Consider the following 14,895-nt stretch of genomic DNA (forward strand, 5'->3'; position numbering starts at 1 on the left):
AAAAAGAACGCACTCAAGCCAAAAGGTAGAGGGCTACTTGCAGTGCAATTTCTAAAGTAAAAGGGCAATTATAGTCTTCAAAGACGTCTGTGTTGAGAGTTGTGGAGACAACTCAACTCAGGGAAATTGTACAGTCAGGAGACAGTTGATAGTAAATGTTGATGAGGAAGGGGAGGCGGCGCCCGTCCGGTTATGACCACTGCATAACTGACAAGGGCAAGTGGGATGTATGCAGATTAAAAACGGTAAGCTGCGCCAGCAGAAACGCTTCATATCCTCCAAGGAGAAAACAGAAGGCAGGTGTGTGTACGTTTGAAACTTTTCACTAGACTAAACTCCCCATTAGATATTCAGCCCAAGCACCCAGAACGCAGTGCTATCAACACAGCCGCGGGGCCGACACTGAAATATTATCAGAGCGCTATCAGCACAGCCACAACTTTATCAGCAGCATAATTAACGGAGGTGCTGAAATAAAACTGTCAGTACATTATAAATGTAAGAAGCATTCCGTCAGTAGCATGATTTTAAGATGGCTTCTCCTCCTCTAAGCTGGGTTTTATTCCCTGACGGGAGCGTCTGCTGCTGTAGTATCTGAATGACTGGATAAGACACAACAAAAGGAGTCCTCATTCCACGCTGGTCAAACCGTGACCTTTTCTTCCAGGTTTTTATCGTAAACATCATCTTCGGGCATTTATTAACAGATAAAACACAATCAGTTCATTATTACCAGAGAAAGAGCAGCTAATGAGCAGGACTATCATCTTTTCTGTGGACATGCTTTAAATGGTAATAGCACGCATTCTTCACATTTGAATAGTGTTCTAAAACATTTTAACAACACTTTGAAGTGTCTGGAACCAATAAATGGAAATGTATTTCTTTCTTGAGAGTGGAGGGGAAGGATTTAATGCAGATTTGTTCTCTCCTCAGATGAGCACGTTGGAGCAGGTGGGGGAGGAAGTGGTGGGTCAGGCTCGCTGTCCCTTCGAGTCCGGCCAGTCTAATGTCGGACTGTTCGCTGGTACGTTGACAATAACTCTGGAAAAAACTTTCCACATCCACTACATTTAGTGCAAACTCCAAAAAACACATACAGTAGGCATTTAGCAGCAAAAAGCTTTTAATTATTTATATATGCTCATCAAATTACTTAAGTTGGGGACTGATAATGGCTAGCACCAGGTCTCCTTATACAGGACTCTCAGAAAATTTGAATATTGTGATAAAGTTCTTTATTTTCTGTAATGCAATTTAAAAAAAAAAAAAAAAACAATTTAAGATTAAGATTCCCAGAATATTCTAATTTTTTGAGATAGGATATTTGAGTTTTCTTAAGCTGTAAGCCATGATCAGCAATATTAAAATAATAAAAGGCTTGCAATATTTCAGTTGATTTGTAATGAATCCAGAATGTATGACATTTTTGCATTACAATGCAAAAATAAAGGACTTTATCACAATATTCAAATTTTCTGAGACAGTCCTGTAGTAAGAACATCCCTCCGTGTGGATCGTGTGTGTAGGTTTTCTCTGGGCACTTTTATACTTCCACAGTCTAACAGTGTGAAAGTTAAGTATACTAATTCTACATTGTCTGTGTGAGTTCTCATGGAAGATGAAGTTTAGAAGATAAATAAATGGACGGAAGGAAGGAATTATTTAACTTCAGCGTCCGTTAGGACAGCGGTTCCCAACCTTTTTTCCTTGTCCCCCCTACTTGTGTCTAAGACCAGCCGGCCCCCCGGCCCGTACGTACTAGCAGCAAAAGAGTAAAGTTATTTAATTGAACTAAACCTTTAATTGAAAAAATGTTAATTGTGTTTTTTTGATACATTTCTCTTTGGTTTACCCTGTACTTTGTTTTTCTCACCTTCATTTTGTGTCACCAATGTATAAGATACGCACAAAAAATAATTGCAAGGACATAAAAATATTTCTGAAAAATGTTTCTTTTAATATGAGAGCAATTTTTTTTTTTACATTTTTGCTTTAACAACCTGTCGGAGTAGTAGTATGATTAAATGTTGAATAATAATATAATAATATGTTTTTAAGTTTTTATCCTGATAAATAACTTAGTATTTTAAAATGACCAAAATATATTTCTAAGTGGGTTTATACAGACTTGGATTACTGTATTTCATTAGGTGTGTTATTATGATTTTTTTAATTTATTTAATATGTGTAAATATAATTTTTACAACTGCATATCCTCAAAGCAGACAAAGTTTGGTGCCCCCCCAGAGATCTGTGGCCCCCCCCAGGGGGCCGTGGGCCCCAGGTTGGAGACACTGCCTTAGGAGATATTTTCATGACTCCATTTATTTGGTTTCTGGTTTTCAGGGGGAGATTTCTACTCGGCCACCATGACAGACTTCCTGGCCAGTGATGCGGTGATCTACAGAAGCCTGGGAGACGGCCGGCCGGTCCTCAGAACCGTTAAATACGACTCCAAGTGGCTACGAGGTACGTCTGGAATCGGGTTTAGCTTCAGAAGTACGGTTTCCTTCCGACGTGACATACAGTGGTTTGTCACTTTTGCAGACTGCAGCATAAATATTATTCTCCAACCAGCCCAAAGCATTTAAATAATAGTCGCCAGATTAAAATGATGAATCTAAGCTTTTTTGAGGTCATGTTACAGTGGATGCTGTTTTCAATTTTGTGGCCGTAAGGTAATAACTCTGAATGAGATTCAGTTCCTTGAGCAGAATAAATTGAAAGGTTTATCTGTTTACTGTGGTATTATTTATAGTTATTGATCGTCTGCAGCCTTCGACCCAGGCATCAGCACATTCTTTGTATTTTACCTTATGGGGCTCTCTCAAGCTTTAGTTGCAGACACAATGACGTAAACCTGCTGAAAGCAAAGATGAAATTCTGTGATTTAGACTCGGAACACCGAACTCAAAAGGATTGAAAAATGATCAAATGAAAATAAAGTTTATGTTGGTTCCCAAAGTGCAGAACCAGCAGGTTTCAAATCTTTCCTCAGTGAAGCTTCAACAAGTCTGCTTTACAACTCTCACCTATCTCAGCTGACGTTTAACCGGAGTTCATGATGACTCCTTTGGAAACTGTTGATAAATCTTGTTTTCTGTCAAAATAATTGATTGGAGTTACCTGATTTTGCATTCTGTGATTTATTTTCATGTGTATCTATTTTAAGTCATATGAAACAGGCCACAGTTTGTGGTTGTAATGTTATTATATCTTATAATGCCCCTGCAAACATGCTTTTTGACTGTTTCAGAGAAGCATTCTGGGAAAAGAAGTCAGTAATTGCAAAGTAAAAGCGAGTGAAAACGTCTATTTCACCTGCTAACTGCAGAGATGTGATGAACAGCACAGAGTGGAGATCAAATGTTGCCGTCAATAAAGAGTTTTTTTTGCTTTGAAAACTGAGATTAAAGCTGATTTTCCTCCCTTTTTCCTCTGCAGAGCCTCACTTCCTGCACGCCATCGACTACGGGAACTACGTGTACTTGTTCCTGAGCGAGATAGCGGTGGAGTACACGGCCCTGGGCAAGGTACGAGTGGCAACACTTTCCTCTAACACTAAGGACGATGATTACATTTTTAAAAACCTTCATGTGTTTTTTTTATTTTATTTTTCCCAGAAATAATCAGAAGTAGGTTTATGTTTTTTTAAATTGTAATCACCATTCCTGTTAATGCCGACCACACTGGCTTCAGTGGAAATGTATTTGCAACAAACTCATCTTTGTGTTGGTGTCTGAAAGTTGTTGGTTCCAACAGTTGAATGAATATCTGTGTATGCGTTTATGTTTTTAACTCTTCCTGCACTAATACATCCCTTATTCATGTTTCCAGGTGGTGTTTTCTCGAGTTGCCCGGGTCTGTAAGAATGACAATGGAGGATCTCCCCGAGTCCTGGAGAGATACTGGACTTCCTTCCTAAAGGTTACTGTTTGTCTGTTTAATACTGAATCTGTTGACTCTCACATCCAGCACCACGGTGTTTCTGTTGTTTATCACTGCGTTTCCAGCATCAATAACCCTTTTAAAACCCCAATATTGGCAATAACCCGAATTTGCACAGCCATGTAAACACCAATAACCCCTTTGAATAACCACAATTTGCTCATATTGGGGTTTTTAAAAACCCCAATATGAGCCCTGGGTTACTCCTTTTAAAACCTGAATATTCAGTCATATAAACGTCAAACAGAATATCCCCATCAAACGGAACAGGAATCTGTTTTCTGCACATGCTCTGTTCACAAGGAATCCTGCGCTGCGTCCGAAATCACATACTTCCACCCTAATGAGTATGCAAAATGAGTATGCAAGATTTTTTTGTGCGTCCGAAACATTAGAACGTACTCAATAGTATGTACTATCCATACTCATACTCAGAATTTTTTTTAGTGTGGGTTGATGGACACTAGCCGAGCAGAAACTTCCCACAATGCAATGCAGCGGTGTTTGGTTGCTAAGTGATACGTATATGTCATAAGTATAATATTAAGTATAATAATATTATTATATAATATTAATATTATAATATTCGTATTTAATAATATTATATAATGTCATCTTGTTTGGGCCAGAATAAACAGGAAAGAGCGGAGCGGTGCTGCTACTGCTGCTGATACCATGGTAACAGCAGCAGTAGCAGCTGTTACCATGGTAACAGCTGCTACTGCTGCTGTTACCATGGTAACCTCCCCTCCCCCCCTCCATACGGCAGGAAGTGCTGTGTGCGCTCTTAATAGTACGTCCGAATTAATGCACACTACTGATATTTACTCAAAAGTGTGCCGAACTTAAGTATACTTCTTAGTATATACTGTTTAGTACGGCATTTCGGACGCACAGTTGGTCTTTTGAGTCCAGGAAGTTCTTCTAAACACGGAGAAACCAAGACCAGGAGGAGACTAATCACTTCATAAATGTAATGAAGGATATGAACATTTCTGCATTTGTAGACGGTAGAAAGTACCGGGATAGAAGATTTACAAGAAGGTGAGAGAAAAGTTGCGTGAAGCAGCATTTGTTTTGAATTTGGATCCAGGAAGAAGAAGCAGAAATGACAGGAATTGTGTCATGATGTTCTCCGTGCGTCGCTGGTTTGATCCAGATATCCTGAATGATTAATTACCATGTAAACGGAATATTCCCAATGTTTCAGTAACCGGAATTTTAGCAATAACCCCAATTTTGACTGCATGTAAACATAGTCAGTGTGGTGTTTTCTCATGTCCAATCCAACACTGTTCTCTGTGTTCAGGCCAGACTGAACTGTTCGGTTCCTGGAGACTCTTTTTTCTACTTCGATGTTCTTCAGTCTCTCACCAACGTGCTGCAGATAAACCAGAGACCGGCGGTGGTCGGGGTGTTCACCACGCAGGCCAACAGGTAACGGGCTGGAGGGGAGTGGTTTCTGAAGACTGATTTACATTTAATATCTGGAGACCAAAGATATTTCTACAATCTTCAGCTGTTGTTGTTGATGTTGTTGTTATTACATTGACAAAATCAATTCAAACACATACAAGACTGTCTCAGAAAATTAGAATATTGTGATAAAGTCCTTTATTTTCTGTAATGCAATTAAAAAAACAAAAATGTCATACATTCTGGATTCATTACAAATCAACTGAAATATTTCAAGCCTTTTATTTATTTATTTATTTATTATTTTAATATTGCTGATTATGGTTTACAGTTTAAGATTAAGATTCCCCAGAATATTCTAATTTTTTGAGATAGGATATTTGAGTTTTCTTAAACTGTAAGCCATGATCAGCAATATTAAAATAATAAAAGGCTTGCAATATTTCAGTTGATTTGTAATGAATCTGTATTCTAGTCAGAAATAGCACTAATGTCTTTGACTGCTTTGGCTAGTATCATGTGTTAGAGCAGTGTTTCCCAACTTGGGGTCCACGGCCCCCTTGGGGGGCGCCACAGATCTCTGGGGGGGGCGCCAAACTTTGTCTGCTTTGAGGATATGCAGTTGTACAAATTATATTTGCGCATGTTAAATAAATAAAAAATCATAATAACACTAATGAAATACTGTAATCCAAGTCTGTATAAACCCACGTAGTATTTAAAAATGACCAAAATATATTTCTAAGTTATTTAGCAGGTTAAAAACTTAATAACGTACTATTATATCATTAGTCAACATTTAATCATACTACTACTCCGACAGGTTGTTAAAGCAAAAATGTTAAACATTTTTGCGCTCATATTAAAAGACATTTTTCAGAAATTATTTTATGTCCTCGCAGTTATTTTTTGTGCGTATTTTATACATTGGTGACACAAAATGAAGGTGCATACATAATTAATGTTCATTTTTTCAATGAAAGATTTGTAACGAATCCCTTTACTCTATTGGTGCTAGTACGTACGGGTCGGGGGGCCGGCTGGTCTTAGACACAAGTAGGGGGGACAAGGAAAAAAGGTTGGGAACCACTGTGTTAGAGGATTGCATTAAAACATCTGTCATCTGTTCATATTTAATAAAATACAGTCCTGAAAGTTTGTAGTAAATGTTCTCTGAGGGAAACATGTGTGACAGTGACAGTATGTTTTGAGAAGTGTTTTTGTTTAAAGCAGAAGTTGTTGAGGAACAAAGGACATATCTGGATTATGGGGAACAGCTTTGGGAATGAAAATAGTTTTGAAATATTAGCACCTCTGAGGATTTACTTAGAAATTAGGGACTTTGTTCATTTGTCCTTCTTTTATGCCTTCTTGTATTTGCCACTTTGCCCTCTTCCCGTCCGTCTCCGTAGTCGTGGTGATTCTGCAGGAAGCTCATTAGTTTCTGTGTAGTATGTTGAACAGAGAAGGTTGTTTCCTCTCTCCAAACGTCTGCAGTGCATGTTCTACACGTGTTTTTATAAGGAACTAATGTGCTGTGTGGATTCTGCTGTGAGCCAGAGACTCGGCAGAAAGCCTTCTGGGAGCTGGATTCTTACTAGATCACTATAGAATTCATCTTTTCATGCTTTTATTTCTAGCTAAGGTTTGGTTAGTTTGGACTGGTTGCTGTTTTATCCCGCAAGCTTCTGCCAGGATTTGGACCGAGTCAGTAACGGGCGCTTCAAAAGAGCTTATTTGCTATTTAGGTTTATCATGCAGTATTTTTTTTAGAAAGTGCTCATCCTCCCTTTTCCACCTGGAAAATGTTATATTCTGGCAAAAAAAATAATAATAAAATAATGGCAAGTAAATGATATATCGTCTGTCATCATGTGTTGGTCATTTTTGAATAGTTTGTTTTTATAGGTCTTAGTTTTAATGTCAGTGCAGCTGTGAGAGATATGTCCTTGAAGCGTCCTTCAACCTGTAGACTGTCAAAATGTCTTTTCAGTCACTAACCATCACAATAGGATGATTTTGATTTCTGCTTGTTTCGTTTTCTGTCTTCAGTATCCCCGGCTCAGCAGTTTGTGCCTTTTACATGGACGACATAGAAAAAGTCTTTAATGGGAAATTCAAAGAGCAGAGGACCGGTGACTCGTCCTGGACCCCGGTACCTGATGAGCAGGTTCCCAGGCCGAGGTAACGGATCCCCCAAACCAGTACTGGAGTTGAGGGGAGATGAGGGGGGAAGAACGGTCCAAATCATCCCCCCTGAAATAAAAACGGTCCAAATCATCCCCCCTGTAAAACTGCCATCCCTCCTTTCCATCCCTTATGTCATTTCATCAATGAATGTGGTTTTACTGCTATTTCAACATTTAGAGTCATCACCAGAAAAATAACTTATTTGACCATTTTCACCTGTTTCAAGTAAATTTTCACTTGAAATAAGTAGAAAATCTGCCAGTTGGACAAGATTTATCTTCTTATTACAAGCAAAAAATTCTTGTTCCACTGGCAGATTTTTCTACTTATTTCAAGTGAAAATCTACTTGAAACAGGTGAAAATTGTTGTTTTTTCCAGTGATGAGTCTTGTTTTAAGTGTAATGAGATTTTTTTTACTAAAATGAGACATTTTAACTAGAAATAAGACAAATATTCTTGTTAAGATTGTGAGTTTTTGCAGTGATCCATGTTACTTATCCTGTGAAGGACAGAATCATATTGATAAGTTCAGAAAAGTGTTTTTTATTGTTGTGTTTTGATGTATTTGATGTAAGCCCAGTGGATATTTAAAGCTTACAGAAGGCTGCATTTAACTGCTGCTATGTCATTCCTGCAGTATTTCTGCAGCTGTTTTGGTCACTGCTATTATTTGTAATATATTATATTATTTGTAATCAGCACAAATTATCAGTCCCCATATGATCAAATCCACCATCCCCCTGATTTTATTTTTTTACAACTCGAGTACTGATCGAAACAGATCCCAGCTCAAACACACCCCGGACTGAACCAGAGGAGCAGCCGCTGATCTCTCTTGTCGTTGGTCCAGGCCCGGTACTTGTGCAGGTGACGGCCAGGCTTCAGACTACAAGTCCTCAGTCCAGTTCCCAGACGAGATGCTGACCTTCATAAAGTCATATCCTTTGATGGACGAAGCCGTTTCCTCCGTGAACGACCGGCCGTGCTTCGCCAGGACATCCAGCAGGTAACGCCCCGACCCTCCAGCACAACGCCAGCCACGCAACATGTTGTAGCACAAATGGGTTGGAGGAAACCGGGCTAATTAAAGTTCATCCAGATGTGAAGAGTTTAGAAGTTACAGCAGCTTTGAGAAGCTCTGAATCCTCCGTCGTGACCTGGAGCCTGGTGGATGATGGTCTGTATCGGCTCTGATTAGTTGTCGCTCCGCCCCCTCCCCCCTCCCCCCTCTACAGCTCTGAAAATCTATGACCTTTTTCATCTTCATCTCCCTGTTTCAAATGAGTTTTTGATGGATTCTAATTACGACTCTGAAATGGGAATGAGATTCTTAATTCCTTCTTGGAATTAGCCTCTGTGCCGGAGAGGTCCGAGCTGACCCAGATAATGATGATGCGGATGTTGCAGAGTGTGGCACGGATTTGCTCACTCGGTTATATAACACCAGTCTGAGGCGACGCTTGGATTTGTTTTGATCTCGATGCCAATTATATGTGCACAAAGCAAAATGGAGAAGGAATGAAGTATCACAAATGTAAAGCTTGCACACATTTGACTGTTCCTGCTCCAAACCTCTGGTCTTCACACCAAACTAAATACGTGACTTTGCTTTTTTTTCTCCTTTTTTTAAGGTACAAGCTCCTGTTGGGGTGACAGTTTCAGAAAAATTAACTCATTTAAAATTCTCCCTTCCATTTCTCTTGGGAGAGGTCAGGGTTTAACCCCAAACCAACGGCACACTTTATTCGGACATAAAGGCGGTTTGATAATATTCTTTGAGACTAAACTGCAAAACTTTAACTCCATTCTTGTCCTCAGGTCCAAGTTAACCCAGATCGTGGTGGATGTTTCAGCCGGTCCCTATAAGGACCGAACCGTGATGTTCCTCGGCTCAGACGACGGTCGAGTGCTGAAGGTTCTGGCCAGCACCCACCCCAACGACAGCTTTGGATCCAAACTGCTGGAGGACATCGACGTCTACAACCCGTCCAAGTACTGCTCTCCCCGTCTCTCCCCCGGCCGCCCCTGAAACATTTATGAGTGGTAAAGCTACGGTGGCCGACGAGGGCCAAACGCACTGCAACGGCCTAATGCGTCTCAGTTAAGGAAAACGGCTTCAAGTACAGAAACGATTCAAATTCACAAACTCAAAACGAGGTACAAAAAGAGGAACGTGGTGCAAATGAAAAAACAACGTGCTGCAAAAAACAAAGACAAATACAGCATCATCAAACGCTGCAAATAGAGAAACGATGCAAAGTACAAAACGATATAAAACAAGAAACCATCTTCAAAAGAAAAACACTTCATAACTGGTCACTACAAGCGGAAGTGCTCCAAACCTGCAGGGGGCGCTCTCGGCGTAACAGCTCAATGGACAGACACACGAGATGTAGAGAGAGACCGAACAGCTGACTGTAACGTTAAAATATAATAAAGAAACGTCTCGTAATGTACAGCATTGTACAGTGATATAAACATCGTATATAAATATAGTCAGATAAAATCACATTACCGTTCCCGCTGTATGTTTAAACCATGGACGTAAACACTGTGGTTCAGTCAGCTGTTCAGTCTCTCTCTACATCCGTGTGTCTGTCCATTGAGCTGTTACGCCGAGAGCGCCCCCTGCAGGTTTGGAGCACTTCCAGTTGTAGTGACCGGTTATGAAGCGTTTTTCTTTTGAAGATGGTTTCTTGTTTTATATCGTTTTGTGCTTTGCATCATTTCTCTATTTGCAGCGTTTGATGATGCTGCATTTGTCTTTGTTTGTTGCAGCACGTTGTTTTTTCATTTGCACCACGTTCCTCTTTTTGTACCTCGTTTTGAGTTTGTGAATTTGAATCGTTTCTGTACTTGAAGCCGTTTTCCTTAACTGAGACGCATTAGGCCGTTGCAGTGCGTTTGGCCCTCGTCGGCCACCGTATAAAGCAAATCTAACCTGTTTTCTGCTGGTGTGTGTGTGTCCAGGTGTGACGTCCAGGGTCAGGAGGACAGGAGGGTGCTGGGATTAGAGCTGGATAAGGACCATCATGCCTTGTTCGTTGCCTTCAGCAGCTGCGTGATCAGAGTGCCGCTCAGCCGCTGCTCCCAGCACGGAGCCTGCAAAAAGTAGGAAGCTGCTCCCGCTCTGATTGAACCTGCATTCACTCACGCTGGAATTATGACAAACCCACTGTTTCTCAGCAAGAGATTTTGACAAAAGACGCTAATTTTGAAACTCTGGAAAACGTGCAGCATTGGAATAGAAGAACGTCTTCAAACATTGGAAGTGTGACCCTTAATCTGGGAAGAATATCAGTTTTGTATAAGCCCACGGTTAAATGGGGAAATGTGGGTTTGAATGGTAAAAATACGGACAAAGAAGAAGTTTATTTATAGATGTCATTAGATTGAGAAGAACAGAGCTCAAATTAGAGCACATGAGCACACACACATCAGCGCTAATCAGGCTCGTTTTATTACCCAGTACAATGAATGAATACTAATGAATGAATGCTGGCCTTTCTGACAGCAGCTTTGGTGCAAAGAGCGGCAGCACCAGCTGCATCTCCACCACGACCAGGCGTCAACAAAGATGTTGGAATGTGAAAAGATGGAGGGAAAGGAAAAAAACGCTGCTGTTTTATCATCTGGAAGCTGACTCAAGCTGTATTTGCATTTCAAATATGACAACTGTTAAAGCTTCCTGCATCAGGCTTCAGAACCAAGATTTGTATTTAAATATCTTCATATAAACCCCAAAACACACTTTAGTTCATGAAAATGCAACTTTAGATTGTTATTCTGGTATCTTCAGGTAGATAGTCTTCCCAGTGGTGAAACACTTTCCATATACAGTAGTTTTGAGCTATTAAACTGAGTTAACTTTGAAATATCAGCTCGGCGTTAAAAGTTGAGGCGTGACATCTTGCTTTTTTGTGGTGGGATCTGCGTTCTGTTTAGCATTTCGTTTTGTAGCAAATGATCCGCTCTTAATGGAGACCTACGGGATTCAGAGAGTTTCAAACTTGAATTACCATTTACACCTCATTATTTAACTGGAAGCAGCATTTGCTTTGAAATAAAAGGCTTTGTAGCAACAGGGGATTTTAAAACTTCACAACTGAAAAACTGAACTTCAAAGACAACAAACACATTTAACCCAATATCCAAAACATTTTAACAGCATTCACAAACTTTGTTGCTGTAAACTTGGAATTTGAGGACACTCCAACATAGAATATAACATTACAGTCCTGGAGACACTGCTTACTGGTTTATTAGAGTTAAATGAGGCCTCTGAAACCCCACAAGGTTGACTACTGGAGTAATACTCCACCACGGAGTATGAGAGAAGACCCAACGTTTGAGCTGAAGTGGAAACTCCAAATATCTAACATTTTTTTTAAGACCTGTTTTTTTTTTTTTCTCTTAAAAAACACTCACACTTCAAAAGACATATCAACTTTCATCTCATTCCTGGTTCTGAGAACTCGCTTTCTGCTTCCAAAGCCACGACACACTGACTTTGTGGTAGCACGAGTAAGTATTCGTCCAGTTGTCTTGGCTGGCAGTCTAAACTCTGCTGTGCGTGCGTGCGTGCGTGCGTGCGTGCGTGCGTGCGTGCGTGCGTGCGTGCGTGCGTGCGTGCGTGCGTGCGTGCGTGCGTGCGTGCGTGCGTGCGTGCGTGCGTGCGTGCGTGCATGCGCGAGATGTCTTCATGGTCGGTAGCCCTGACGTTCGTGTCACCAAGGGTTTTCTTCAATCTCAAATGGCCACCTGACGCCAGCTGATGTGACAAGAGTGTGTGTTTGTGTGTGTGACACTGGGTGTGTGTGACGGCGCGCTGCACGGTAAAGTAAATGGCCCCTAAATATGAGATGACAGCTCTGTGTGTGGACGTGTCGTCTTATTGTTGTAATGAGGACAGATCTGGCAGGTGAAGGCGTTTTCAGCAGGATTCTCAAACGTTGTTCTCAGACCTTCCAATACATCCTGAGTTTACAAAGATTATGCTTTTAGTTGCACTAAAACTAAACAAATGAGTTTCCTGAAACAAATGAGTTTCCTGAGAAACAGTGGGTTTGTGTTTTTTGTGTCTGCACCTCGACAAAGCATCACAAGGTGCTGGTTTTGAGTTGAACACATTTGTATGAAGCTTTTCCTTTCACAGGGATCATTCTTAACACCTTCTGCTTATCCAGCAGATTTGTTAGTCTAATTTTAATGTTGCACATCCGAATCACACCCCAAAGCTGCTCCACTGGATGGAGAGATGGTACTTAGGGCCCGAGCCCTATTGTATCTGTAGGATTTTTTTTTTTTTCTCGTTCTCGTTTTTATTTTCCGACGAAATGAGGGCCTTTTTGCCCCTAAACTCTGCAAAAACTTTGTGCCTCAAGCCCCACAATACGGTTTGACGTACATGCACGAAAATAGGTACACACCTGTATCATGTCGCAACTTAAAGAAAAGTCTCTTGGCACCATGGCTGAAACCGAACAGGAAGTCGGCCATTTTGAATTAATCGTGTCATTTTGCCGCAATTTATGCCATTCCTTCAGCAGTTAATACGGCCCGAACCGTAACCTGCACCCAGGTGTGTTATACATCAACATGTGCGTCTCCACCCTCCGACACCACGCATTACTTTTCTCTTTCAAAAGTGTTACCATGCAGTGTCTACTTTCTGCCATAACTTTTAAACGGGTTGTGATAAAGACACGTGGGCGGTGTCATTGGACTCAGTATAGAGTACTTGACCTTCATTGGCCTGAATTAGCCCCGCCACTTCATCTGATTGGTCGATATCTGATAGTTCCTATTTTCTGCCATAACTTTTGAATGATTTGAGAGAGTCGTGGGTGGTTTCATCCACTAAATGTCCAGGTCTGAAGAATCTACATAAAGTCATACAAGCTTCCACTGCAGCCTGAACATGCACAAGGGTGGAGGATCGTTCATCGCTGCTTTTTTATTGGATGAGAATATAAAAAACAGCAAACAGAATGTTTTTGTTCTTTTTAAATACCTTAATTGTTTCAAATGTTTAAATACCTGCCTTTGTCCGGGATCAACAGTGCACTAGAAAAGCTCCTAAAGTCAAATGATGATGTAAATAATAGTAGGTGACCCTGTTTTCTCTTTACTCTCTCTTCCACAGAGCCTGCCTGGCGTCTCGTGACCCGTACTGCATCTGGCTTCGCACCGGGAGCTGCGCCAACATCGCCCCAGGCTTCAAGTAAGTCAGCTTCTTCTTCTCTCTTTCTCTGTTTCTTTCTCACAATATCTCGATATTTTTTACACCAGAATAAAATAAGGATGGATGGGAAATCATGAACTTCCGAAGGATAAAAACTCTCACCTGGGTTTGTTGTCTTAGTGCAGAAAACATCCAGCAGTTTCTTCTGGTGCCATCAGTGCACAAAGGTCTTATTTGGCTTTAAAGTGAAAGTTTTCCACCTTATCTGACAGTTTCCTCAATACTGAGTTTTCATTTTATTAGACACAACTTTGTAGCACAACAGAATCAGTGGAGTGGTTGAACTTGTGGTTTCTGGTCGATGAAAATCTTAATAAATGCTTTAAAAGAGAAGTTCTCCGGCACGTCAGAGCTCTTGAACATTGACAAACCTAGTTAATGTAACATTCACGTTTGGCTGCACAAAAGCTTCTAACTGGATCGTTTTTTTTTAGTTTTTCCATCAATTTTCTTTAAAAGATTTAGTACTGTGAATGGAAATGGAAATCCAGTTTGAATCATCTCTCTCAGAGACTCTTTCATCTCTGAGCTGACGTTTATTCCTTGACTCTTTTACCTCAGAGAGACTGACATGTAAGTGCTCAAGTTGTTTGTTTCCTTAACAGTTGGTTGTCTTTGATTCTGTTTTGAGAGACGGCTCACAGTGTAACACCTTCAAATGTCTTTTTTTTCATTGTTCAACCCGGTTATACACATTTTAAAGACCAAGGTCTAAGTCTAAGGCACGTGTTTTTTCAATAAAGTCTGTTATTTTGCAAATTAACTGAAAGAAATTCAATTTGCTGAAACTGTACGATGAAATGATCCGAGCGGTTTGAGCCCCGCGCTCTGCAGCGGCTGAAACCGTTACTCGTACTCTGGTCCTTCTCCAGACCCTCCAGGACCGGGTCTGTGTACCGACACAGTGGTCCTGCTGCCGGGGAAACACTGCTGACTCACAGCAATCACCAGATGAGATGCTGGTGCCAGTACTTCACTGTACTTTTTAACAGATTAAACTGCGAGCAGAAGACACTGCACCAGACTCTGACTGCCAGGAAAAAGCCTTTTTCAGCGTCCTGACTGGAAGGCCGGTGGCAAACCACCTGAGCGT

The 14,895-nt window shown here is 40.8% G+C and overlaps 1 protein-coding gene across 1 annotated transcript in view; it reads left to right on the plus strand.

Annotated features, from left to right (window-relative positions):
- The window catches only part of LOC133461213 (semaphorin-6D-like), a 236,928-nt gene that overhangs the window by 149,569 nt on the left and 72,464 nt on the right, over window positions 1–14,895 (plus strand). Inside the window, 10 exon segments of the mRNA XM_061742029.1 lie at window positions 937–1,027; window positions 2,350–2,472; window positions 3,448–3,536; window positions 3,841–3,930; window positions 5,261–5,388; window positions 7,420–7,551; window positions 8,409–8,564; window positions 9,377–9,550; window positions 10,529–10,669; window positions 13,704–13,781. Coding sequence (XP_061598013.1) covers window positions 937–1,027; window positions 2,350–2,472; window positions 3,448–3,536; window positions 3,841–3,930; window positions 5,261–5,388; window positions 7,420–7,551; window positions 8,409–8,564; window positions 9,377–9,550; window positions 10,529–10,669; window positions 13,704–13,781 — 1,202 coding nt within the window.

The sequence above is a fragment of the Cololabis saira genome, chromosome 15 (assembly GCF_033807715.1).
Source record: "Cololabis saira isolate AMF1-May2022 chromosome 15, fColSai1.1, whole genome shotgun sequence".
NCBI lineage: Eukaryota > Metazoa > Chordata > Actinopteri > Beloniformes > Belonidae > Cololabis > Cololabis saira.